The sequence below is a fragment of the Peromyscus californicus genome, unplaced genomic scaffold (assembly GCF_007827085.1).
Source record: "Peromyscus californicus insignis strain IS unplaced genomic scaffold, ASM782708v3 Scaffold_3__1_contigs__length_106647218, whole genome shotgun sequence".
NCBI classification, from domain to species: Eukaryota; Metazoa; Chordata; class Mammalia; order Rodentia; family Cricetidae; genus Peromyscus; species Peromyscus californicus.
In genome coordinates, this window is record NW_026294551.1 from 12,940,996 (window position 1) to 12,968,632 (window position 27,637).

Here is a 27,637-nt window from a genome sequence, read left to right on the forward strand (position 1 = left end):
CTAACAAAACCATCCCATTTGTTCCCGTGGCACATGAGTGGCCCAAGTCAACTCCTTGGGTTAATGTATCTCTCTCGTCCTGGACAGGATGAGCAATCATTTGTATCAAAGATCAGCCAGTTACACTGCTTGTACAAGTGTGAAAGAAATCAAAACTCGGAAGTCAGAATGGACCTAGTCACTGGTCATCCCTGTGCTTTTAGAATTCGACACATTCCCAAGTTGGCCCATGGAGGTTGGAATTTTAGACAACAGATAACTTCATCCACCTACTGGAAGCTTCTTACATCAGCTTTAAATCTTAAAAACAAAGAACTTGGGTGACATTTCACTTGACTCTTATCACTGTCAGAGTAACTTCATACAGCTTGGCATCACCATGGGTAACACTACAATTACTAGGGTTCTCCATTCAGTGGAGAGAGACCAGAGTTGGTCTCCAAGACTTACATGGTATAAAGAACCAAGTCCCAAGTTTCCCTCTGACTTACACACACACACACACACACACACACAAGAGTGCAAATAGCTTGGCAACACTTGAATAAAGACAATTGGACAAAGGCTGTTACCCACTATTAATTCTTTTCCTACATGGCTTTCACTGAAATGTGTTTGCCTGCAAATAAAATCTCCCAAGAATACCAGCTGCAAAAGCTGTTTGCAGGGACTGGGCAAGTGCAGGCCAAGCTACTCTCCTTAATTTGCTGATCTGGTTCCACTGGCTTTGTCTCTTCAGGATAAAAAAGAAAACACTTTTGCACCTTCAGCTGCTGGCTCGGGCTGAGTACAGACTCAGTGATGTGATGCGCGAGTCACTACTAGAAGATCAGCTTGCCCCTGTCCTCACAGAACCTCACCTCCTGGCCCTGGACCGCAGACTCCAAATCATCCTTAAGACAGTAGAGGACTGCATCGAGGCCCATGGGGAACAGAGAGTCATAGCTGACGGCCCAGCACAACAGTCGGCTCCAGACTCAGGCCAGGCTAATCTCACAAGCTAACAGCCGGCTCCAAGGGTGAAACCTCAGAACACACAATTGGAGCCAGCGGTGGGTGCTGGTGTGTAGGCCCCTGCTGCCCCATTGCACCCTGGGGTGCTGGAGGCCAAGTCATGAGCTCAGGGAGGAGGCAGGAATGCTTTGAAAGAGCAAGTGGAATCTACCAAGCCTTATCTTTATCCTTGGATGGAGGTCACTGCTTTTACAGTACACTGGCTGGGGCTCTATCTTCTTAGCAAGCTCTGGCTCCATCAAGGCCGCAGACTACCTTCTGAGCACACTGTGAAACCTGGATCTGGGCCAGGCTTGGACGGTGTAGAGGCCCTGTTCCCAGGAAGTTTTTACTCTACCATGTAAATAAAGAAACATCAAGTGGATAACTGGCTTCTTCCAAGTCCTTACTGTATATGCAGGAACAGTATACTGCCTGGTCCACATTACAAAAAAAAAAAAAAAAAAAAAAAAAAAAAAAAAAAAAAAAAAAAAAAATCTCCCAAGCAAACCTAAAATCTATAAATCTCAAGTTGATGCAAAAAAAAAAAAAAAAAAAAAAATCACCCTTTATCCTGACATTCCAGTCCCTAACACTATTTGAATACAATGACTCCCACCAAGTCATTCTCTGGTTACTTCTTAGAAATACTAAAGGTAAATTTGCTAAGCAAAGGGGAACTTCAGTCTGACGAGTTGTCAAATGAGGAGCTGGCAACTAAGGAGCTGTGTGGCTCATACAGTTGACTGAGTGCTTGCCTAGCAGGTGCAGAGCCCTGGGTTCAACCCCAGCACCACATAAAAATCAGGCATGGTGGCACGGCTTGCAAGGCCAGCACTCGGGAAGACCAGAAACTCAAAGGCATTCCCAGCCACAAGGAGAGTTCAAGGCTAGCCTAGACTGTGTGGGGGAAATAACACTACATAAGTCAAACCCAAGTCAGACACAAATTAGGGTGGCACTGGTGAAGAGTTCAGTAAAAACAAACGGCTTCAGGAGATTTTTTTTATCCTCTGATAAAAGCCAGAGGGCCAGAAAGTAAGAGGGAAGAAGGAAAAGGCACCACTGAGAGGGGCAAAGTCAAGAATCAGAAATGTCACCATAGACCTCTGCATGTGTCCAAAGGCAGCCAGGACAAACGACAATGGGTAGCATTGTTTGGGTCTTCTGACTTGAGGGCTCATGTAGTCCAGGCTAGCCCAGAATTCTTGCTCTTCCCCTCTACCTCCCAAGTGCCTGGATTACAGGCGTGAGTCACCACGCTTGTCTTGCAATAGCACCCCACATTATGGTTCTGACTCATCCTAGCACCCCACATTACGGGCACACAATCCCTGAACCCAGTTTGCTCAATTCTCCCTCAAGCCTCTGCCCCAGAAACTTTAACCAGTCTGAAAGTCGACACATAGGTTTGCAACCCTCCTCAACATGCACAACTCCTACCTCCAATAGGCAAGGAAGTGAACTAAGACTCTCAAAAGGTAATTTTGTGGTTTAGACCTATTCCAAAGTAAAGTCTGTGAAGTTAAATTTGTTATCTGAAAGAAAAATTACGCTGGGCTTTGTGACTCATGCCAGCAAATCGCAGTCCTTGAGGGACTGAGGCAAGGTGTAAAGCTGAAAGCTGGTCAGGGCTACAGAAAGGAAAAAAAGCAAAAATCAGCTCTTTAAGAGAGACCTTAGTGCTGAAGAACCTTCCCATCCAGGGCGGCCCTTCCATGAGGCAGCTCCTTCCATCAGCAGCTGTCTCTCCTACTCTCCCCTGTGGAGGAAGCACCAGGAAGCCACTGAAGAATGAGGAAAAAAAACTCATGTTCAAGGAAAAAGGGTTTGAGATTCCAACCAGTCTCGGGAGAGCGGCAGTCCACCTCCAACCCAACCTCCCTTGATATAGACTAGTTTCTGAAGATTCTAGAATATAATTTCTGCTATACTTCTTAAAACCAAAGTAACTGAATTTGATAATATGTTGAATGTTGAATAACTACATAGACTTTACTTTTAAAATTTACTCTAACAACAAAAAATCCAAAACCCTAAGATCAGCATTTTTCAAAAATACCAGAAAACAAAAACATTCCATTCTCAGAAGTATCAAGTTCTTACAGCTTACTCACGCTGAACCATTGCTCAACTTCCCATGAACAAGTACTCGGTCTATGTGAAAACCTTCCATGTCACCAATGATAAGCAAATAAAGACGATGAGGACTGCACACTGTGTCAACTGGTGGAAACCGGTTTAGACGGATATGCCACAGCCTTCTCAAAACCCAGGAGGATTTAGACCTCAGGGTAAGTCAACTCTCTCACATGCAGCAATTCTGTCCTATCCCTGGCCGCTGAACTGGCAGGTAATCATTGCCTAGGAGAAATATCAAGTCAGGCTCCTAGGATTCTCTAGTCGAATTTCACCAGCCCATTACCACAGAACCTCATTTTGTGTGGTAAAGATGCATCACTTTACACTGTTGGTTCTTTAAACATTGCATCTGCCTACCACACATATTTTCACAGTAAGATAGTTTCTCACACTCAGGAACATGAGCCAGTACATGAGTCAGGACATGAGCACTATCCTTAGGGACCTTTTGAATATTGAGTGAGTGAACTCATCAATAATAAGCATAAAAACACACAAAAACTGTGGTGCTAGGACGTCCCCCTAAAAAGACACATTCACAACTGATAGCTAAAATGGGGCTGCAGAGCTCCTTCAGCATTGGGTAGGAAAGAGTGCACTGGAGAATCACATTTTCACTGCTCAGCCCACAACATCCAAGAAGGCTGCCGGTGGTGTAGTGATCTCACCGGACTTAAACTGTCCCAAGTAGGAAAACGTGCGAACACAGAAGCCATAAGGAACAGCTGCACTCATTTGGGGTTTACAAAGGAATGAAGGAAAAGCGCTCCATCTAGCGGCCACTTTTTTAAATCCCCAAGCTACTTAAACTCTTACAAGAAACAAAAACAGGACACCCAAGGGCAGTTAAGTTACAGGGAGTCACAATAAAATCACAGCTCTAAAGTTATGTCAAGAAACAAATTTTAGCTGTGTGTGTACACAAAAATGATGATTCCTATGAAAATACCCAAAAAAATGTAAGAAGGGAGATTTGTGGTTCCCCTTGACAGACATGCTGGAAGGACAAATTAAAATAGCCACTGTTCCTAAGCGGAGTTTTGGTCCACCTGAGAATACACTGCCAGGGCTTAGCAAAAATCCACGAAGGGACAATTACTTGGGGTTGGAGATAAAGTGATACAAAAAAACAAAACAAAACACCACTGACACTGTGCTACTTCCATTTTAAAATGTCAAAGGCAACAGTGAAATGCATCATGGGCCAAGTTTTTTTTTTTTGTTTTTTACTCCCCCACCTCCTCTTATCTGAGGACCGAACCCAGGGCCTTGTGCTTGCTAGGCAAGTGCTCTCGACCACTGAGCTAAATCCCCAACCCCATGGGCCAAGTTTTAAGGGAAGGCCCAGACTATGCTGAGTCCAACAGACCCAGACTTTCTTCAGTTACAGCCCATGCAGCTGGTGGGAGGAAGGGAATTCTGAACCTGTACAAGGTACACCTCACAAAGCAGAACTCAAGCCACTAATGCTGGCTTCACTGCTCGTGAAGATCCCAGTTATCAGTACACTGAGTAACTCATTAGCTCACTCCTCAAACTTGAGGAATAGACATTAGAAACAAGGCTTGACATGTGTGCAAGACAAACACATCTCTAAGTAGCTAAGGGCAGATCTTATAACCAAACTTCCCAGCAAGTCTGTAAAGTCACAAGGCACAGTTCTGTCCTGTGAAAAGGAAACCATGGCTTTGGACAGAATCTTCCTTCCACAACTTGGTGAATCTGCCACATACCCATGAGCATTTTAACAAGGTTTTGAGACCCACCCTTTGACAAACTGAATTGGAATGTATTAAATAAATAAATACATTACTTTTTTCAAAACACTAATCCCAAAATTCATGTTCATTCTTTCCCACTGAACTTTTGGGGAGGGACAGAGAGAAAAAAGGAGAAAAGGAAGAAAAACTGATTCAATTAAGAATTTAAATTATTTCATCTTTTTTATTCCGTGACCTACCATTGAGACAGTCTGTAACAAAAGAACAGCGTGTATTAGATTAGCACACAGTATATCAGACTAGTATCCAGGAAACAGCAACTGTCCCTTTGGCCATCTCCGATTTCTCAGCAGCCCTAAATTCACCCACCCATCAGAGACAATGGTGCTTAGCGTCCACAGACACAGTATGCCAGCCATGACTTCCAACTGACACTTAAACTGCACAAAGATAAAGCTTTCAATGTGGTAATTTTTAAATTTAGACTTATTCTGAAGTCTAAGAGTGAAAACTACAAAAGGGAGTAACCAGCAAGCCAGCATTTGAGTAGAACTCTCTAGAAAGCAGGGCGTGTCTCTGTATACAAGAACAAAGGGATATATACACATGAAAATGCATTTTATGGCATTCTACATCATTCATTTATTTTTGGCATTTAAACAAATATCAAATTAAGCTTTAATCTAATAACATTTTTATTTTTAAATATAAAAAAAGATAGCCAACACAAAGTACAGACAACCCTCATTTAATATAGATTATGGAAATTTTAGAAATAGCAACAAAGCAGCTTTCTACCCCATACTAAAACCTAAATGAAACTTCTTTCCCAACTCAGTAACAGCCTAAAAGCTTTTCAACCTATCAAGAAAAAAAAAAATCGATCATAAGCAATTTAAGTTAACTGGGAAGGAAGGGTTGGAGGGGATTAATCAGAACCACTTGCACACACATGGAAAATGCTTGCAGTCACTCCCAAATAGAACCCGACAATGTACATAAATCAACATGCCTAGTTATGAACTGTGAAATTTTGTTTAAAAAATAACAGTAATAAAAATAAACTGTTGGGTTATCATTGGAATAATATAACACATAAGGCTGGAAAATACTGAAATACAGTTAAGACTCAAACACAAGTTTACTTAAAGAAAAAAAAAACACAGATACACACACAAACAAAAAAAATAATAAAGTTTACCAGAGAAATTCAAGGTTAGACAGGAAAAGGCAGGACTCTCAGCAGGATGGCCTTTCAGACCACAACACAGCCACATCCTACCCACCCTCCCTAACAGACACTGGGGAGAGACTAACTCAAGAACAAAGCTTCCTGTCTCTGGACACCTAACCCCATCCACCTTCAGTAACAATGCCTCCATTTCTTTCTCTGGGGCTTGTCCTGTCTCTGTCTATTCTCCGTAAATCCAATCTCCTGGAACCAGTAACAGAGGGCAGATTACACTAGTTAACCACAGTTAACCAAGAGTGTAGACCTCAAATTCTCACTCACAATTCTGCATCTCATGATCAGTATTTGGCACCAGCTGGATAAGTAGTTATCATCAGAATCTGTGAGATGAGACCGATGTAGTTAAGTCACAACCCAGTACTTGCCATCTACACTTGATTTCAAACTTAAAAGGCAGGTATAGACATCCACACCAAAGTATTTCAGGGTTGGAGAAGAAACACTAGCAATATACAAACAAAACCAGGCTGAGGGAGCTGAACTAGTTTTATCTGTCTGGTAATTAGCAAAACATGGACATTTCCCACACTTAAACTAGTTTAATTACAGGCAGATGTCTTTCTACTGTACTAGGATATTTCTATATCCATTCTTCTAATCCTTAAAGGTTAAAATCATTTATTCTATAAAGAAATACAGCAAACATGGCCACAGTCTAAATATGTCACTTGTGTCATATGGAAATGGAAATTTGTGCCACTGAAAACCCCTGCACTGTCATTACATCAGTACGGTAACTCACCAGTGCAGGACCGCCCTCCTCACCAAAAAGCATGGCACTCACTGCCCAGGTTGAACACTAGCACTGCACAGAGAAGCGGTAACAGCCAAGTCCATACAACTCTCTATTTATTTGTGAATGAGCATTCAGTTAATGCTCCAAATGAAAAAATGGTGCAGTAAAGCAACTTTTAGTATAAAGAGACAGGAAGCTGTGAAGCCAGTGGCCACTTGGCGCTGCAGACAGGAAGAGAAAGCAGTCTGCATGGGTGAAGCATGGATCGGGGAGAGGAGAGGCACAGTAGGCAGATCTCAGACGGACAGTGACACAAAGCTGTTGTACTGCTGGATGTTTCGCTTGAGGATATCTGAGCATGGGCCAAGGACACGTTCAAACCGAGGTCGGTCCAGCTTAACACACTTCAAAGGGCCACGCGCAACCACTGTGGCAGCCCGAGGACGATTCATCAGCAGGGCAATTTCACCTGGAAAACAGAAGGGCAATGGCTAAGAGCAGACTAACATCTATAGAAGCCATTTCCTTAAAGGGTCCACTTCTGAGAAAGAGAACAAAGATTTACTTTTCTACTAACTGAAGTAAGAGGCCACACAACAACTGCATGTTAAAAAATATTGCCAACTAATAGGTAATCAAGTCACTCTAGTCTTTTACGCCTACAATCCCAACATTCAAGGGGTGGAGGCAGACAGGAAGATGACAAGGAGTGAGAAGCTAGCCTCGCTGTACAATCAATTTCAGGCACTCTAGGCGACCTAAGACATGGGCGTGTGTTTATGTGTCCCCACGTCCATCTATTAACTGAGTGAAGTTAAATCTTACAGTATGTCTCTGAGAACCAAAAAAAAAGAGTATAGGTTAAGAAATCTAACAGGCATCATGACTATAATCCCAACACTTAGGAGGTTAAGGCAGTAGATCTGAAAAGGGCCAGCCTGCAATGTTATCTGAGGCCCTATCTCAAAAACAAATAAAGGCAGGGGGCATAAATTTAATCTCATCACTCTAGAAATAGAGGCAGGTGGATCTCTGAGTTTGGGGGGTAACCTGGTCTACAGGGTGAGTTCTAGGCCAGATTCTGCCTCAAAAGTAAGTAAGTGAACAACAACAACAATCAGAAGACCAATTAGGAAAAACTACACTAAGAGATTTAAATCATGTATCTGTTGTCAGAATGTAACATACCAAAATAATCGGAAGGCCCCAGTCGTCCCACTTCAACAAACTCTTCATTTTCTGACCGACGCTGCAGCACAGCAGCTGTGCCCTGTAACAACATCAGCGAGAAGTTAAACAGATGCTTCCTAACCCAGAGGGGAATGTAAAGGTGCTGTGCAATCTCAGCTACCTTGCAGAGGGGAGGGGAGGACTCAGCAGTTATTGTAATGTAAAGGTGCTGTACAATCTCAGCTACCTTGCAGAGGGGAGGGGAGGACTCAGCAGTTATTGTAATGTAAAGGTGCTGTGCAATCTCAGCTACCTTGCAGAGGGGAGGGGAGGACTCAGCAGTTATTGTAATGTAAAGGTGCTGTGCAATCTCAGCTACCTTGCAGAGGGGAGAGGAGGACTCAGCAGTTATTGCACCTTGTCTATGCACTATGGTCAAAGGTGAATGAGAAGTCAAGTCACCGCCCCCCCCAACTCCTTACCCCCCTGCCCTATGATTTTCATTTAACCAGCATCCCACTATCAAGGTTCTTATCCAGCTCAAGCACTTAAAAAGGAGTTTTGAGTCAGGTTAGCAAACTTTATGTAAAGGCCAGCCCAAGCTTGCTGTGTCTTTTGAAAATAAAATGTTTGTAAGACTATCACACTCCGGGTCCATGTTCCTATGGCTGCATTTGCAATGAGACAAGAGTTCAGTCTCTGAAGATGCTATCTGGACCTGCTTAGCAAGCAGGATTATAGGTAGATGTTTCAGATAACACAGTAACTTTTAGACTTGTAAATCATTACCCAATAGCCTAAGCACCTGTGTTTTAAACAGCAATGATTCAGAATCATATTATGGTTGAGGGGTTTTTTAGCATGGTAAAGAGTAATGTCACCAATCATGGTAGGGCCCTTCCAAAATTCTAATTCAAATTCTTTGACAACTGTAGCAACCTACACATAAAGCTGTATTCTGAAATAAAAGATATTTTTAAAATAAAACGTCAGCAGGTCCTAAAACTACAAATCAGATTACCTGCACCCCCTCTAGGTGAACAACACTATAAGGAGTCAAATGCAGAACTCTATACCTCTAAAATAATGAAGAACTCATCCCCTGGCTCTCCTTGCACCACAATCTTCTGTCCATCCTCAAACTGGACAGGCTCCAATGCATCAGCTACTGTGAGACGCTCCCACTTGTCCAGAGACTCTGAAAGACAAGAATCCAAAGAATTGCTTTATGTATTTGGTATGCTAAAAAAAATAACAGTAAAACTTAAGCAAAACCAAAACTCTACAGAGGTGCAACCAACTAGCATCCCCACTCAACATCCCAACAGGAGTGTTCTAGCTGCATGGGAGCAGGCCCTGTCTCAACAGGACTGCTTGACTATTACTGCAGACAGTGCTCAGAGCCCTCCTTTAACTCTGGCCAGCTTAGATCAACTGCATCCCATGGCAAAGGGCTAAAAAAATGCAATTCTGAACATTAGCATCCAGTAAAGCAAACCTACCAGTAAGTAACCAAAGAGAAAGCTTCCCTGCACACCATTCCAAAGGTTCAAAGTAACTTGTCTACTTAACCCCTCAACTCAGTTTACCTTGTGAATAACATATAGCTGGAAAGTAACTTTTGTTCCCACAGACCCAACTAATGTTGAAAACACTAAAATAAAGGACAAATAAAGCAAGAAAGTCAAATCACTGTAACAAAACCACAGCAGTTTGTCACCTGGGAAAAATGACTACCCACACCCCATACAGGACAATTTTAACATCTCCCAATCTATGTAAGGAAATCTACACAAGTATGTCCAATTAACCTGCTCAGTTTTAAATTTCAACAGTTTTAAATTTCTGGATCTTTTCAAGAGGCCAACAAAGATATCTAACTTTTCTCAGACAAAACCCATCAAAACCCATTCCTGGGACCAGCAAGGCAGAAGCTGCAGCAGGAATAACTGTCAATGTCCAGAGCATAAAGGACACCGAGAGTTTCCTGCATCTGTAAAGGAAGGAACGGCATCCATGCCATCAGAAAGCTTTTACCAAGTCTAATTATAGGGTTTGTCATATATCAGCAAATTAAATGAATACACATTAAAATTACTATTAACTTTGCCAAACTTTCAACACTGTCAAAATTACATAAGATCATGATTAGCAAAAGCAAACAAAAACATGTATAAAAACACGTATGAATGAGCTAGAAGATTTAAGTCAAGTAAAAAGCTGTGCCAAGTATCATAAATGCTCCAATTTATCAATTCTTCATACAATTTTCCAAAACTCACCTAAAATAGACACTTTACTAAGGAATTCTTCATACATCTTCCTCTTTCTCAGAGTGCTTCCCTATTTAAAAAAAAAAAGTCATGTACAAAAGAGATGTAATTATCACACAATGCGACACAGATTAATTTACATTTTAAACCAACTAAAAAAAAAGAAGTAAATGTGGTAATATATTGTGTACCCTAATAAAATGTGCTTGAAGACCAGAGAACAGAACAAGCCACAAGATTAAACACAGATGCCAGGTAGTGGTCGCACACACCTTTAATCCTAGCACTCGGGAGGCAGAGCTCCGTCTGGATCTCTGTGAGTTCAAAGCCACCCTGAACTACATGAGATTGACTCAAGTCTAGAAGAGAAAACAAGAGTCAGGCAGTGGTGACACACACCTTTAATCCCAGCACTTGAGATCTCATGCCTTTGCTTGGGAAGCACACATGCCTTTAATATCAGGAAGTGACGGCTGGGTGGAGAAAGGTATATAAGGTATGAGGAGACAGCAACTAAAGCCTTTTCGGGTGAGGAAGCTCATTTGGCTAGAGGCCTATCGGCTGAGGCTCTTTCAGGCTGAAGAGTTGGTGAGGTAAGAGGTGGTGCTGGGGCTTGCTCTGCTTTTCTGATCTTCAGGCAAATTTTATCAGGGTACATGATGTATCACCACAAGTATATACAAAGCTTGCTGCTGTTGCTTCTTGACTCATGACTACTTTTCTTTGCACTGAACTGTGAGGTCCTGTGCAGCTCTGCACAAAGCAGAGGATCCTAAAGCAGCAGCAGGTGTGCACGCAGCCCAAGGGAGGACACAGTTCTAGGAGGGAGTGAAATGCCAAGCAGTTCTCTAAAAAGTAACTAAGCGGCTAATCATGAATGAGCATGAGACTTCAACAGCGTAACTGACTATCTCCCTCCCCACAGGCTGCAGGCAGGGAACAGACAACTGCCACTTACAATGAAACAGGCAGGCCACAGTCCTAACTAACTAGGCTTGTACAGACATACCATCCTGATGGGTGATGTCATTCTGTATGTTGTGAATATGTGGTGCTCTGATTGGTTGATAAATAAAGCTGTTTGGCCAATGGTGAGGCAGAATAGGGTTAGGTGGGACATTCTAACTAGAGAGGAAGGAGAAAGGCAGAACAGAGAGAGACTGCAGGCCGCTGCCATGAGAAACAAGATGTAAAGATACCGGTAAGCCATGAGCCACCTGGCAAAATATAGATTTATAGGAATGGGTTAATTTAAGATGTAAGATCTAGCTAGCCAGAAGCCTGAGCCATTAGGCCATACAGTTTGTAATTAATATAAGCTTCTGTGTTCATTTGGGTCTGAGCGGCTGCAGGACAGCAGGGCCACAGGAGCCAGGCGGGAACAAAAAAACTTTCAGCTATACCATCCTGAACACTCTAGATCTATCTGAGACAAAGTGCTGGGTGCACTTGGAAGAAAACAAGAATACTTCATGTGCTTTCTGACAAACTTTGCACACAAGATAAAAGGCCCCAGTACTACTACATATACCTGCATATGTACATATGTGCATATTACACACACCATCTGCCCTCCATAGTCACAGGTTCCACATCTGCAGTCAACTGCAGACAAATTTTTATGGGGCCGGTGTGTGTGTGTGTGTGTGTGTGTGTGTGTGTGTGTGTGTGTGTGTGTGTGTGTGTGTGTGTGTGACACTTGCTCAACATGCACTTTCTTCTTGTTTCCTACAGAATGTATCAACAACCTATTAAACAATGTACTGTGCTTTAAATATCGAAGCTAAGCTAGTGATGGCTTAGAATAAACAAGAGTATGTACACGGGTTATGTGCAAACACTATGTCATTTCTGACAAGGGACTTGAACGTTCATGGGTTTTGGTGCACATGGAATAGAAAACCAGAAAAAAGCCTGCAGCTGAGGAGCTAATGAGAATGGACAGTAGCCAGGGGAGGAAGAGTCATTTTTCCTTAGGGGTGTGGCTGCTAGAAAGCTGCCCATGCACCACTGTGAATTCAAACAGCACTAATGAGGCTCAATGGGATATATGTACATATATATGTATACACATAGGGGTTCACAGAGGTGGGAGAGGGACAAGATTCCCTCTCTCAGGTCCAGGGGTATGAAATTGTTAAAGAATAAGTAAAAATGTTGTTTTAAATAAAAATCCACAAGGATTTCAAAGCATATAAGATGGCATTTTTTTCTAAATTATGTGTACGCCTGAGTATGGGTTTGTGCACACAGTGTAGTACCCATGCAGTCTAGAAGAACGTCTCAGATTCCCTGGAGCTGGAGTTACAGGTGGTTGTGAGCTGCCTGGTGTATGAAACCAAACCTGGGCCTGCTGCAAGAGCAGTCAGTACACACTCTTAATCACTAAGCCATCTCTCTGCAGCCCCAGACTGTGTATCTTCAAACAGCCATATGGGCACCAAGAAAACCATTCAAGATGGATAGGACCATTTGCTGGGACTTAAAACATCTAAAGCTCCTCTGCAAGATTATCAAATTTCTCAAGAAGTCTCACTGTGAGTAGAATGCCTCAATGGTCTTTTGCTTTGGTAATTCCTCTAAGAAGGCAGCATGAGTTTATTACTGATAACCCTGCTTCAGTTTAGAGAAGATGATTACTTCTGAATGGCTCTAAATGACTTTATGCACTTAAAACCAATCCAGTGGGCAATCTATGGTGGGTAAGATTAAGTAAGATTAACCCACTAGCAGACAGACTGCTAAGACGAGCTGACCATTACCTACCTACACGCACAAGATTCTCTGGTTATTCCTGACTTAACTTTTGTTTTACTAACCCTGTCTCAAGTGACATAATATTCATCTGAACCTAATGCCAACTATCCAACCATTAAAAGTAGGGAGAGCCTCATTTTACCTTGGTGATAATAATAAGGGTCAGAATTCTGAATCGCATTCTAAAACCCATAGCCTCTTACCATGAGGATTCTTCGATAGCTGTCACGGTCAATGCCCCACAGTTTCACATTTGTCTTTGCTTTGACAGTGGCTGCTCGAGGTGTTCCATAAATCAAAGCCAGTTCTCCAAAGCTCCCTCCTTCCCCAACACTGGTTGCCCATTCATTATTAACATAGACCTAAAATAAAAATGACATCAAATAAGTATTTCTATCTACATATACAACTGTGTTAATTCTCAGACTTTTCCAAAAGGAAGAATTCTGAACCTGTTTTAAACAAGAGCATATACACATCTGCAGAACAGAGCAGAGCAAAACCACTGACAGTTGACAAGTTAAACAATCTGATAAAGGTGCCCTAGCGGGCTGTCGAGGAGAAATGTTCAGACAAGTATTAATATCAGATGACATACATTTACAGAGAGCTGTGCTGGGCACTTTATGTGTATTAGGTCACTGAATTTCCTAATAACCATAAAAGACTGAGGTGATTTTTATCATTACTTCACTGGTTACTAAAACAAAACAAAACAGAAATTTTAAAAGCTGTACTATTCCACAGTGGAGCCCTAAGCTCTCTTACAGGATACATTCATTTCCCAACTGCTACCTCCAGTGAAAGTAGTGAGTGATATGCACAGATAGGCAAGCTACCTTTAAAAAGTTTGTGTCATAAAAATGTTTGGCAAATGTTGAGGAATTGACTTATCAAGGCTATAATCATCTGCCTTTGCAAACACTATGCTTAGTGCTTAGAAATTAAAAGTTAAATCAAGATTATCAACATATTTTTGCTATTATTAAATCTTACATCCATTTCTCCTTGATCAATCACATAGAAGTTATCCCCTTCATCACCTGGAAGAAAGTAAAGAGTAAGATCATTAACAAAACAATCAATTTAACATAAAATAGTAAACTTGTGGGTGGATGCTAAGTGACTGAACTTAAGGGAAAAAATGAACAAGGTTTTTTGTTCAAAAGACTGACATGAAATTAATCACTCCTTTTGGTCATCTCACAATACCTTTTAAAACTGCACTTTAATAAAGCCACTTATGGGACCCATGAGACAGCTCAATGTGTAAAGGTACCTGTAGTCAAGTCTGACAAGTTGAGTTTGATTTCTGGGACCCACATGGAGGAAGGAGAAACCAATTTCTAAAAGATACCTTCTGAGCTCCACAGACCAGTGCTGTAGCATGCACATGCACAGGTGTGCACAAATATACAAAAAAAAATAAGTCAATAAAATCTAATTTTAAAAATGTTAAGCCACTTACACATACAAAGTTAACTGTTATGGAATGTACAAACACAACAACTCAACAGTTAATAACAAAAGGATAGGCTGCCACAAAATGGGAAAATACTTGGCTTATGAAGAACCATGAAAATGTTAAGAAAAAAGAAAAGTGTCCAACAGCTAAGATTCATGTTAGCCTACATGGGCAAAAAATGGTTAAGAAGCTGTAGGAGGCATAGAACCATGTAACAGATGGGCTATATGATGCAGAATGTGGGTGGTTTTGTTTATTTGATCTTAAAAAAATAAAAATAAAAAAGACATGTGACTTACTGTTCTGAAATTCTATACAATATCCAATGACAACATAGGCATTCCCTTTAACGGTGAAGTTATCAAAACTATTAATCCCATAGAGAAAGTGTTCCTTCTAACTTAGAGAACTGTTTAATAACAAAAAACATGCTAAGGCCTACAGACCCCAATAAAACAAAAAGCACCCTCATCTCACCTCCTTTCCTATGATCACAATGCACGCCAGCAGCCCTTACCTTGCTGAATAACCGTCTCTCCAGCAATAAAGGAGACTGGAAACATGGCATCAAAAATGTCACTGCAGGACAGAAGAGGCCTGGGGTTAGACTTCGCAGGTCTCTTCTACAGATTTCAAACAAGCTTAGCATTAGCATCTCGGATTCTCAGTTCTGTCACATGGTGCCCAGCTAAGAGTCTAGAACTTGCAACAGCGACAAAGGTTTGGTACCACCACCCCCCTGGGAAGAGAGTGTAAAAGTACCGGCCTGCACCTACCTTCTCTCATTATCATCAAGGTGTGAAAACAGCACGTTCTTTTCGATGGCCTTGGCTAAAGCAGCCATTGTCTTATAATCTTTTGGTATAACCTAGAAAAATATTAAAGGCCAAATGACAACTTAGAAACCAAAGACATTTCATGATGGTATCGTGCATTTCAATTAATGGTATTTAAACAAAGCTATTTTGAGTTAAATATTTTCACTACAACACACCTGAATGATTCACAAAGTACTCAAAATATACTGATTAATCCCCTTGCCTAGAGCCAGGCTTATATTTAAAGGTCAGTACTGGATTCCAAGTTAACAACTAAACCAAAAACACATAAACCAAGATCATTATTCTGAGGCAAAACTAAGTATTTTATAACAAACAGTCAGTTTGTAAACTATGATCATACAGTATTGTTCGTTTCACAAGCATCAAGTGCCTGGGGCCTATTTCCCCTAAAGGTAAAAACCTAACTCAATGTTGGCAGGCTCTAAGGAAGAGCGGACCAGGATGAACGCAACTTGTAGGATAAAAGGTTAAAAGCCAAAACCTGAATCACACAGTGTCAAGAGGCTGACAGCGTCAACTAAGGGAAAAAGGAATACTGCCTGCTTCTGCTGCAAGAGAGCGCATGGAAATCAGCAATGCCTAAATGTAATTACTCACTGGTTTATAATTACCAGTTTCTCGGGAGGAGCTACTACGTCTGTTCTCAAGTGCTAACAACCGCGCCTTTGTCTGTCTTTGACATAGAACATATACTCATCAAAGGCCTATAGCTGACTACGAGGTGGGCCTCAGAAACAGGTACTACAGTCAGACATCAGAACTACCTTTCTAACATAGGATGCAGCGTCTTCCTCTGTGTAAACTTCAGCACTGATAGCACCACGTCGCCGACGGCCCTTAACCACTGGGTTGGGAGGAGGAGGAGAGATTTCATCCTCCCTGGAGTCAGTACGAGTGCCAGTTTTCTGTAGATTCTGAATCTGTTTTGCCTCCTCCTGAAAGAAAGTTGTTTTTCAGAATCTGAAAGCTGGTACTCTCAAATTCCAATGACAGCCCTGTTCACTTCAAACCTATTCCAATATGAACATAAGGAGAACAAGTCAGTTCCAATGGGGGGGGGGGGGGGCACAACAGAGTAAAATCCGAGATAAGTCACCGCAGCATGGTTACTCGGGTAGCATAGCACACTTTATCAGCGGCAGCGCCATCGGTGCTTCCTGAGCCAAGTCACATGAAAAGGGAAATCAAGGATTTCTTTTTATCTACTTGGCCTCTCACTAAAAAGTTCTTGGGCCTGAAGGGAATAAAATAAGAATGTTATCTTCTATTTCTTCACTTATTTCATCCGTTCTTTGACTCCTCAAAACATCTTTCAAATTCAAGTTAACTCAGCAGTAAGCAAATTATTTAGAATAAAAGTGACAAAAAAAAAAACCCAACACCTTAAGATACTCATTTCTCGTCTCTACCTATTTCTAGCCCTGCTTTCAGCAAACAGATCAATTCAAGGACTCTGAACTGTGACTAGCAAGGTGCTATCAGAGCTCCTTCCTACTAGTGCCAGTATGATGGGACTCTAGTTCTTCCAGGCGAAGAGTTATCAATCCAGAAAAAAACAATGAGAAAAACAGAAATAATCATTATTCATGTAAGTATTTAACTATAAGCACATTTACTTCTTAACTCAGTATTCTAGTAGTTTTGCTTCTAGAAATTTTAAACAAGCTTATGTGCAATATGACATCTCTACAGAAACATTTCTTCTGATTAGTTTTGTTTTGTTTTTCAAAATAAAACCTTGGAAACAACCAAAATGAAGGTCAGTGGCAGTGGTTACACCATACTCATACATAGGTATCACCCTTGTGTTAGCCATTGAGTTAGCTCAGGCAGTCAAGTGCTTGAGCAAGCATGAGGACCTGAGTCCACCCTCCAAACCCACTTGAAAGAGGGACACGGCACAAACTTGTAACCCCAGCCCTGGGGAGGAGACAGTACCAGCTCACTGAAGATCCAGGCCAAGGCGAGACCTGTCTCAAAAACACAAGGCAGGTGGCTATAAGGAATGGACCCAAAGGTTGTCTTCTGTCCTCCACACACTTACCTACGTGAACACATACAAACACATACACACAAAGAAAAAAACAAACCACTCTTTTAGAGATGAATGTATCTGTAAACACCCACAGATTGCCTTCAGAACACTGGCTACATGTAGAGGCAATGATGGGGTGGGAAGACCTTTTATACTGGCACATTTCAGTCTGTGACTCATTTAAAACTTTGTATATTTTAGAAAATTCACTCATTTCATTCAGTTAGTCCTAGAAACTGGTAAGACCTTCCTATTTCATATTACACCAAACGACAAAACTCACCTAAATTCAAAGAGTAAAAGCATTTAAAAAAAACAAATCTACCTCTCAAACTAGTTTTTGTCATTTCAGAAAATTTTCATTTAAAAATTCACAAATGATAGGCTGGGGAGATGGCTCAGTTGGTAAAGGGCCTGCCATGCCAGCACGAGGACCTGAGTTCAGATCCCGAGGACCCAAGTAAAAGTTAAGTGTGGGTACACACATCTTAGCAGACAGGCAGATCCCTTTAGCATTCGGATCAGCCGGTCTAGCCAGCTAGCCAATCAGTCAACTCCAAGTTCAGTGAGAGCTCCTGCTTCAAAAGATAGAAGAGCACCTGATATCAACAACCTCTGGCCTCTACGCATGCATACACATGTGTACTCACTAACATACACTACATACTCAGATGCTATATACTACACACACACACCCCTCACAAATGAAGTATCATTTCGGACTGTATTCTAGTTACCCAAATTTTAAAGATAATTCTGAACAAAAGCATTCTGATTTTAAGTCTTGTGGATTCCAGTGAGGGTCTAAAACAGCAATCTGAATATAACCTAGTCTCAATGACTCAGAGACATTCCTGAGATCATCCATTTCTAGTGCGTACAATGACACATTTGTATATCCTTACTCCACTGTCGTCACTCAGCTGTGAGCCTCCCTCTTAGCTCTCAATCTATTTACTGCTTAGTAATGTTCAATTTTCCTGATCTTCTGCATATGCTCTGCACTAAACTGAGCTTAAAATTCTCGACTCTTAGGTTCAAATTGTTTCCACCACTCTTTTAACATGTTCTCCTAAGTATCTGTTTCTTCCCTGCTCTCGTCATCTTTCTTTGTAGACGAGCTTCCCACCCCAATGACTTGAGGCTTGGGCACATGATTTGCTTGGGCCATAGAATGTAAGTGGACATGTCACGCTATTGTGGTCTGCCTCTAGTGGCCTGGATTTCTGTTCTTTCTCTGCCTTGAGATCAACAAGCCCTAGATAATGGCTGTTCTTTCCACTCAAACCCAGAACGAGACACACAAAGTAAAGACAAGATAGGCACATAACCAAAAAATACACTGAAATTCCAGAGCTACATGCTGTTGCTGCAATACCTATCTCCCAGGATCACAGCTATGATTTAACTTCCATTAGATTCAACTGCTGCCTCAGCAAAATGGTATCAACACCCTACCTTATACATCTCAAGTAATGGGAAAGAGATAGACTCTGTGTGTGTGCGAGTGTGCATGTGCATGTGTGTATGGTGCTTCACACAGTATTAAGCACACAGGAGACACTCAACAGTAGTAGACACAACTCCTCTTATCCACCAGACAGGCCAGGTTCTAGTAAATACAGGCATAAGAGGACTTAAGTTCCAGGCACGATGGTCTGAACTAAAATGCAGCTGTCTCTACTGACCAACTCTATTCTTTTGTGTATTTCTTCTGAAGTCATTGAAGGTTTCAGAAACATAACCCCTAGTTAATGGGGAAGGAGATGGTAAGAATGTGAGTTTATTTTCAAACATAAAAATTAACACGATACATGAATAGCTTTGTTAAAAGGCCAAAAATCTAGTTAATTAATAATCCAAGTGGAATATTACATATATTCAACTCTGGCAAGCTGATAAAAAAACCTCAATGTACAAGAAAGGTGTTTTCTTGTGTAACTTCTACTGGGGGGTGGGGGTGGGGGGTGGGAAGGTCCATGCACATTAACTCTAAAATCCCATCCACAGAGAATCTACAATAACGATTATCTGTTGCTTTCCACCTTGGTTAGTCCTTACACACTCCTGTGGTAAATACAGGCTTTGAAATTAGTGTCATGCACTCAACACTCCCTATAAAAAGATAGGCACTTAATGTCTCACCAACTTAATCCTCTCATTTGATTTCTACTGATGCCCAAAGAAGAGGGATCGCCTTACCGTGACCCATTTCAGAACCAGATCTCCAGGAACACGCTTGATTTCAAAACAGAGCACTCCTGGCCAGTATGTCCATTATTAACGATTGCTTAAATAAGAGAAAGCCAGCATTTCTACTGCAAATCCAAGGTGGCAAGACTGTATTCAGAGGACGATTTAGCAGTTTTCTTTTCTTCCAGTTAGTCTAATCATTCTAATCAATAGCATTTTAAAGATTTCCAAGGAAATAGTGTAAAATACCTACTTACTGAGCTACTCAAATACTTTTTAAAAACCTTCATATGCACATTCTTTTATGTAAAAACATGGACAAGAAGAAACTGCCCAAACCAATGTGAATATTGCAGATATTTCTACTGTACAATTAGATATGAAACATGTTATCAGAGATATGAGCCCCAGTATTTGAACCTCTTCAAGACCTGAATATGCACAGCAAGCACAGCAAAGTGGTACATTCACCCCCAAACACTTACAGAAGCAAACTAAATCAACTACTTAACACACTGGGTGAACCAAACTTTTGAATGCATCATTTCTTGAGGAAAATGCACAGAAGCATCATCCTAGAGGCAAAATTGTAATTCTGCTTAGAAATGCACATCCTGGAGGCTGGAGAGTAGGCGTGGTAGTTAAGAGCACTTGCTGCTCTCTGCAGAGGTCTCAGGTTCAGTTCCCAGAACCATATGGTGGCTCATAGCCATCCATAACTCTAGCTCCAAGGGATCTGACACCCTCTTCTGACCTCTGTGGGTACCAGGCAAGCATGCAATGCACATACATTCATGCAGGCAAAACATTCACACACATAAAAATAGGTCAACTTTTTTAAAAAAGACAAAATCTACATCCTGTGTGTGTAACAAGACAGAATAAAAATCAAATGCATACTTTCTGGGGAACAAGACCTAATCAAAATTATACAGTAAAAATGTGATAGCCATCAATCTCCTGTCTTCCCATTACACAGCTATCAAACAGTAAAACAAGAGTTCAGAAGTGATTCTGATTATACCACCCCAAGCTAGACACACAGATGTGTGATTGTAGTTTTAAAGGTGGGATAAACTAAAAGCTCATCTGCTTTCTTGAAGAAGGGCACTAACTGCTTTTAACTATTTCTCAATTCATACAACTGTCATACTACACTTGATTGACTGTACCCGTTTTAGTCAATTGTAAACATTATTTAGAATAGTCAAAACCAACTGTTTGGAAACCCTTTAATAGCCAAACAAACAGCATCGATTCAATTTCTGATAGATTCTCATTAAAATTACTAAGAAATCCTCCACCGCATGCTAATGTAATTTCTGTTGGACTTCTCATTTGGTCAGAATTCCTCTTCTCCCAAAAGGCGCGAACCAGGCACATTCAGAAGCATTAAATCTAACAACAACTGCCATGGTCATCGCATCGCTCCCTCATTTATTTTTACCTTCTCCAGCCTCTCAAAGTATTCCCGAAGGAATGCCATAGGTCTCTCGGGTCGAGCAGTGCACAACTGCACAATAGAATCCTTCAGCAGGGCCTGGATGTTGTGCTTCTGGACATAGATCTCACACTCCCGGAGACTCCGCTCTTCCTCACTGGCGGCAGTACTGCCAGACGCCATGATTCTCTGGGAGAAGAAGCACAGGTGCGCTGGGTAAGCTACAAAGTACAAATGCAAATCTGGCCTGTGACTTATTAAATTCACTAGACAACAGATCCATATAATTCTTTTCCCCACTCAACAGTTTGTGTTTAAAGAGGAGGTGGGGGCTGGGTATAAAATATGTACAGAATTTGAATTCTTCAAAATGAAACTAAAGCGTTTCATTTAGTTCCTACTGTTCAACCTGGGCTCAGTGTGCAGTCAGAGAAGCCCCTTAGCTCCTGGGAGAAGCAGGAGCCAGTCTGCCCTGCTGAGCAAGTGAGGCAGTGCTGAGGACTCAGGCCCTAAGAGAATTTCATTCAGCAGTCTTGCAAAAGACATCATGATGATGACGTGGGAAATGTGTAAATGGTAAACAGGACAGAGAATTACAAGGGCACACAGGTCGGCTCTAAGTGAAAGCACAGAGCACAATGAAGAACATCTGACATTCCCCTGTGCGCACCTCCCATCCCATGAGCACAGCTAATGTCACACAGCAAACCACCAGGGCAAAGGAGCTGATTAGCCAAATATTAGTGAAATCAAATTTTCTGAAACACAAAAGAAGTCTCGGGTGCCTTTTCTCAGCAATCTTTCATTCCATTATCTTTCACTAAACTACAGCCCTAGAAGGTAATACAATTATCAGTGGAAAGAATTGAAAGGTTGTAGTACAGAAAATAAAATCTATCAAGCAAACTAAGATTTTCTTCATCTAGACAGGAATATGTTAAAATACACTGGCTGAAAGCTTACAGGATGACTCAATAGATAAAACTGCATTCAGACTACATTAATGTGAAATAGAAAAACAATAATGGGCAGCCAACCTGCCACAGAGTTAAAAGCTTGGTACTTCTAACAGACATTTAGTTTTCCTCCTATCTCCTAATTACTAAGCACTTGAGATTAAAGGATGACTCCCTCTCCACTCTGCAAACTATCTGAAAATTAACCACTTTTCAAATGATAATGCTCACAGACCCACCAAGTCAAACTGAATTTAAAAGAAATGGCAGGATAAAGAACTATTTCAAAGTGCTGCACTGTTATCATTTTGTTTTGACAACTTTCAAGATAAAGGTCAATAACAAGCAATTAGCAGACCAGGAGAAAGTTTGTGGTTCCCGACAAGCACACACATTAGAAACCAGAGACAGGCACGCTGTTATTTCAGAATAAATTCTAAAGGGAAAATTTTTTACTGTAAGATAACATCTGCTCTTGCCATGCTTCCAGGTCAGACAACTATCTGAAACCAAGAATCTACTTCAGAGGAATTTTCTCCATTCCAAATACTGAAGGTCACCAGGAACATGGACAAAACAAATCTTTTATGCTCCAAAGCATCCAGTCTCGTTTCCACAATGTCAGTACATGTATATTTGACTGACTAGAGGAATCGTTCCCAGATCTGGTCTCTGGCTGGTAAAGACGGCTCAACTGGACCTAGTAAGTGGAAAATGGTTTATGCACTACACAGACCAAAAGGGTGGCACTCCCCTCAAATTACTGCAGTCACCATGTGAAACCCCAAATAATCGAATTTTATGGCCTTAATATCTTTAATCGGTTATGTCTTAACATTTGTGCTTATTTTTCAAAGCCCAACAACTTAGCTTTCCTCCAAAACAAACATTTCAAAGCCATCACTACACTGTCTATTCATGAGGGCAGATTCCTGAGGAAATTCAGCTCTGATGAAACTCTCGCTTTCCGAAGGACTACACTGGAAGACATATTTAAAACGCTGTGAGAGCCTGTTGCTGACACGGCCCACATCCCCTGAAGGATGCCAAGGAACACTAACCCGGCCCTGGGGGTCGGCCTCTGGTTCGAGCTTTCTTTTCTCTGCTCAAGAAACCTATCTACTGGGGTTCCCTCGAGTCACCGGCTGTCCCCACCCCCGTACTGAGCTGGAGGGGTTAACGGGCGCCGCGTATTTTCAAGAGGGAGGACAGGAAAAGTGCCCTTCACTTCACGTAGGCCACGGTCATGACCACTGCGTGCAGAAGGACGACCCTCATCCCTCCCCAGGCACAAGGCCTCAGACGCTGAGCAGGAGGCCTGGGAAAGGCTGGGGGAGGCGCTGGGGGGTGGAAATCGGGAGAGGAGAAGAGAAAGGGGGGGGGGGGGACAAAGAGAACTGGAGCTAGACTGGAGTCACCGAGCGGAGGGGTGGAGGGAGCCGAGCCCGCGAAGGGGAGGGGAGCCCAGCGCAGAAATGACCGAGCGGAGATGAAGACTACAGCCGAGTATCACGACCAGGACAGAAGAACCATGGCGGATTCCGGTTAAAAAAACCGAGCTGTTGTCCTTCAGGAAGTGGGGGAGGGAGGACGAGCGCGGAGGCCGCGGCGCGCGGGGGCGGAGGCGGCCGGGGAGCCGAGGGAGGCCCGAAGGCCGCCGCGCACGGCCGGGGGACACGGAGCGGCGAAGGCCGGGGGCGGAGCGGCGGGGGGCACGGGCGGCCTGGGGACCCCGTGAGCAAGGGGTGCAGGTGCGGCCCGGGAGTGCGGGGCCTGCGCGAGGCCCCCCGGCCGCCTCGGAGGCGCAGGGGGTGCGGCCGTCCCCCCGCAGCGCGCGCCCCGGGGCGCCATCTTGGCTCGCTCCCGCGCCTCCAGGAACGCGCGGCGGGGCACCGCGGCCAGGGGCCCCCGGGGCAGCCCGCGGACCCGCACTCACCTGCGGACGGGCGGCGGCGCGGGCGGGACTTGCACGGGGCGAGGCTGCCGGGGTACCGGGCGTCCTCAGGGTGAATTCAGCTCGCACCCTCCTCACTCCACTCAGCGATAGCGGCGCCGCGACGGCTCCACCGGAAACCAGCCGACCGCGGCCAATCAGAGCTCGGCTGCTGACGTCAATGCGCCTCGCTCTGGCCAGAGCGGTTGCCTTGGCAACCTTAAAGGTGCAGGCGCCTGGCTTCCTCCTCCCCCACCCTTAGGCGTCGTCTTCTGGCTAGAATCCTTCTCCTGCAGCGCAGCTATCCATCTTATCTCGTCGTGTATGCACAGCCCCTCCCTCGTTCCCATCTTTTCCTTCTCTTCCCGCTAACCTAGTTTCTATCTCCTTTCTTTCACTTGCCCCATCCTTACCTGTCTTTAGGTGTCTGGGGGGGGGGGGGGTCCTCTAGATTCTTCTGTTGTTGGGAGGTCTCAGCTTCTCTCCTCGGTTCCTCCCAGGGCTCTCACGTCTGCCTCCCTCCACGCCTCTGCCTTTTCTGCCTCCCTTCAACCCCTCCTCCAGCTGACCCACGTGGGACGTTTCGGTGACAGGTGGGCGACTCCGCCCTGGGTCCTGTGGGGCGGGGGAGGGGGAGTTAGGACGCCGGGCAGGCGGGGAGATTCCTGCTGTTTTCCAGGCCCTGGAAGAGGCGGAGGCCCTAGCGGATCTGCCACAGCTGAGCGCAAGCGGATGCTGGGATGCTCGTGATGGACAGACTGCGCATCCTGAGTACGCCCCGCCATACCCGGGGCTCCGGACTTGGCCTGTCATCCGGTCCAAGAAATCTGACCCTTATCAAGCCTCTGCTTGGCTAATCTGACTGCTGTCATCAGTGGAGGCCCTACAGAGGCACAAGACAGGGAAAAAGAGAGACTTGAGTCCTACAAATGCCCTCCATATCATGCCTGATTGCGTGGTGCGCAGTACAGACGGGCAGATCATGTCAGTGACCACACAAGAAATCTCAGCTGCAGGAAAAAACGGGAGAATTTTGGAGAAAAGGCGACTCCGTTATTCCTTCAGCCAACTTTCCCCCATAAGTATCTGAACATGAATACAGGGGAGGCAATTTTAGACACACGCAGTTACATGAATAAAGTGGGCCTAAATAAATACATAAAGTAGGCACTTGCAGTGTGTGGGTCTGCATGGCTGCGGGTATTAACAGCCTCATCATGTATGTTCTAGGGCAGTGTGTGTAGAAAACATCATGAATTTAACACTTAATACCCCCAAAAGGTGATAATATCCCCTGCATCATTTTCACATTGATCCCAGGTTAAGATATTTGATCTAAACAGTATCTTTAGATTTCACTTATTTTTTTTTTTTACTTTTTCAGTGTAGCTATTAGAAACTCTTAGTTACATTTCACATGTGTCTTATTGTATTTCTGATAGGCAGAGCTGTCTTATGAGCCTGTCTCCATCCTTAAATCCCCCAGACTAAAATAAGGGCTCTGAATATTAGTTATGATTATGCCCTGGCAGTCAGGGGAAGGAAGGAGGACTAGAAGAAGGAAGTTGCTCCCTTCGATTGCACCCCCACCCCCAGCATGTTGACCATTGGCTTTTTTTCCAGAGATGAATGGAATGAAAGATTAAAGGCAGTCATATAGGATTTCACCCTCTCCAGTACAAAGAAAGGCTGATAAACTCAACCCTAAGCTGGCAAACAGGAGAGGAAATTTGATAGCATTGAGCATGTCTGGTCATGCTGGGGGGTGGGGGTGGGCCGTGGCGCTGCAGATAAATCTGAGTTTGGTTTCATGCTCTGCCATCTCCGGTGATGGACTTAATCTCCATAAGCCTCATTTTCCTCCATTTCCAAAGGATGGATGGGACTGCCTTAACATTGACTAACACGGATAAAAGCAAACATGTGTATAGCACCTACCATGTGTGTAAACTGTTCTAGGTGCTTCAGACATAATCATGACCATGCTATGGTGTTGTCATGTCAGAAAGAACATGACACAAGAAGTTAGGTGACTTACAACTAGTGTGGTTCAAACCCAGGCAGTGATCCTAAATCACCCTCCTGTGCAGCAGGCCCCCCACACACACACACAGAGAGAGAGAGAGAGAGAGAGAGAGAGAGAGAGAGAGAGAGAGAGAGAGAGAGAGAGAGAGAGAACCCCATACAATGTAGGAAACATTAGATGAGAATTTGTTTCTTATTTCTCTCCCTTCCTAAACTGCAAGGTGAAGTGTGAGTGGTGCTGTGTCCAAGCACTGGTGTTACCTTCCTAAGGCAGTTAAGCCACTTTAGAAGAAGGAAACAAGCAAGCCGGTGACATCGAGCCCGATGTTTGGAGTGACAGCTGCTTCCTTGCTAAGACCTGGCTGTGCGTCCCCATTCAGCTGCAGGCAGGCATCAGTCCAGCCACCGCCGTTTCCTGTGTCAGTTGCTCTCAACCTTGTTCTAGCTGCCAGAGTCTCGTATGCTCGGGCTTCAGAAGACAAAAAGGGAAATGGGCAGTGGAGAGCTGAGCCCGGGAGGGGTCACTGAGACAGCTGTTGTGAAAATCCAACAGCCTCCGGGCTTTCCAAAGGGCACAAATGTGCTTGCAATTCCACTGAGCCACTCTGAGAATACCAACTTGTCAATTACATGGCAGAAAAGAACAGTTGTTTGACAGTAGCCTCTTCAAGATTTCCCTTCCCCAGAGACCCTCTACCCTAGACTCAAAGATCTGTCGATGCTCTTAAGAAGTTTACATTTCAGCCGGGCGGTGGTGGCACACGCCTTTAATCCCAGCACTCGCCTTTAATCCCAGCACTCGGGAGGCAGAGCCAGGTGGATCTCTGTGAGTTCAAGGCCAGCCTGGGCTACCAAGTGAGTTCCAGGAAAGGCGTAAAGCTACACAGAGAAACCCTGTCTCGAAAAACAAAAAAAAAAAAAAAAAAAAAAGAAGTTTACATTTCAGCCGGACTGTGGTGGTGCACGCCTTTAATCTCAGCACTCGGGAGGCAGAGCCAGGTGGATCTCTGTGAGTTCGAGGCTAGCCTGGGCTACCAAGTGAGTTCCAGGAAAGGTGCAAAGCTACATAGAGAAACCCTGTCTCAAAAAACCAAAAAAAAAAAAAAAAAAAAATTTACATTTCTAGAACAGTGAGTTTGTAAGTAAATTCTATTCTTTGAATTCCTTAATTGGTATCACAGTGTTTGTGGAACAATAGCAAAAATAATTTCACTGGGACATTTAATAAACAAAAACAGAAGGAAACTGTAGCATAAAAAAAAGGAATATGGGATCCATTCCCCATGCTGGATGGCCCCGCCCAGCCTTGATGCAGGGGGAGGAGCTTGTTCCGGCCTCAACTTGATGTGCCATGCTTTGTTGATTCCCATGGGAGGCCTACCCCTTTCTGAAAGAAGCTGGGGAAGAGAAGTGAATGGGAGCAGGGGTAGAAATGAGGTGGGAAGGCACAAAGGGAGAGGAGGGTGGGGAAACTATGCTCAGTATGTAAAATAAATGAAAAAAATTAATAAAGACATAGTAAAAAAAATAAACACAAAAAAGGGACAAAAATACAGAGAGAGAGAGAGAGAGAGAGAGAGAGAGGGACAGAGAGAGAGAGAGAGAGAGAGAGAGAGAGAGAGAGAGAGAGAGAGAGAGAAAGAGAGAGAAATGTGGGGACCTAGAGAGATGGCTCAGTGGTTAAAAATCACTTGCTGCTCTTG

The 27,637-nt window shown here is 43.3% G+C and overlaps 2 protein-coding genes and 1 long non-coding RNA gene across 6 annotated transcripts in view; 2 read left to right on the plus strand and 1 right to left on the minus strand.

Annotated features, from left to right (window-relative positions):
- Fam20a (FAM20A golgi associated secretory pathway pseudokinase) overlaps positions 1-1,392 on the plus strand; it is a 56,536-nt gene extending 55,144 nt beyond the window's left edge. The window contains exon 11 of the mRNA XM_052757880.1: positions 740-1,392. Within this exon, the coding sequence (XP_052613840.1) occupies positions 740-1,004 (265 nt within the window). The 3' untranslated portion in view covers positions 1,005-1,392. The remainder of the gene's footprint in view (positions 1-739) is intronic.
- Positions 1,393-5,052: 3,660 nt separating this feature from the next.
- Prkar1a (protein kinase cAMP-dependent type I regulatory subunit alpha) lies at positions 5,053-24,431 on the minus strand. 3 transcript variants are annotated; one of them, XM_052756434.1, is made up of 11 exons: positions 24,323-24,431; positions 21,027-21,209; positions 16,116-16,286; positions 15,286-15,377; positions 15,027-15,088; positions 14,041-14,087; positions 13,248-13,406; positions 10,297-10,357; positions 9,091-9,212; positions 8,033-8,114; positions 5,053-7,313 (listed from the first exon to the last, which is right to left on the minus strand). In XM_052756434.1, exons 2-11 carry the CDS (start codon positions 21,201-21,203, stop codon positions 7,141-7,143), a joined length of 1,146 nt encoding a protein of 381 aa, XP_052612394.1. In that variant the 5' UTR covers positions 21,204-21,209; positions 24,323-24,431; the 3' UTR covers positions 5,053-7,140. The 3 variants fall into 3 exon arrangements, with proteins under 3 accessions (XP_052612394.1, XP_052612393.1, XP_052612395.1); XM_052756433.1 differs by lacking the exon at positions 24,323-24,431 and adding an exon at positions 23,913-24,040; XM_052756435.1 differs by lacking the exon at positions 24,323-24,431 and adding an exon at positions 23,395-23,509.
- On the plus strand, positions 24,021-25,079 carry LOC128121628 (uncharacterized). Of its 2 annotated transcripts, none has more exons than XR_008222222.1 (2): positions 24,021-24,135; positions 24,410-25,079. It is a non-coding gene; the product is annotated as an uncharacterized LOC128121628 (long non-coding RNA). The 2 variants fall into 2 exon arrangements; XR_008222221.1 differs by lacking the exon at positions 24,021-24,135 and adding an exon at positions 24,141-24,231.
- The last annotated feature ends 2,558 nt before the right edge of the window (positions 25,080-27,637 follow it).

What these genes read in the sequence shown, in the direction of transcription:
- Prkar1a (XM_052756434.1), bottom strand. Translation starts at nt 21,203, where the DNA reads ATGGCGTCTGGCAGTACTGCCGCCAGTGAGGAAGAGCGGAGTCTCCGG. An exon ending in CTGCATCCTATGTTAGAAAG is followed by an intron (nt 15,378 to 16,115) that starts GTAGTTCTGATG and finishes ATATTTTTCTAG; the next exon opens with GTTATACCAAAAGATTATAA. An exon ending in AGTTCTTCATTATTTTAGAG is followed by an intron (nt 8,115 to 9,090) that starts GTATAGAGTTCT and finishes ATGTTGTTACAG; the next exon opens with GGCACAGCTGCTGTGCTGCA.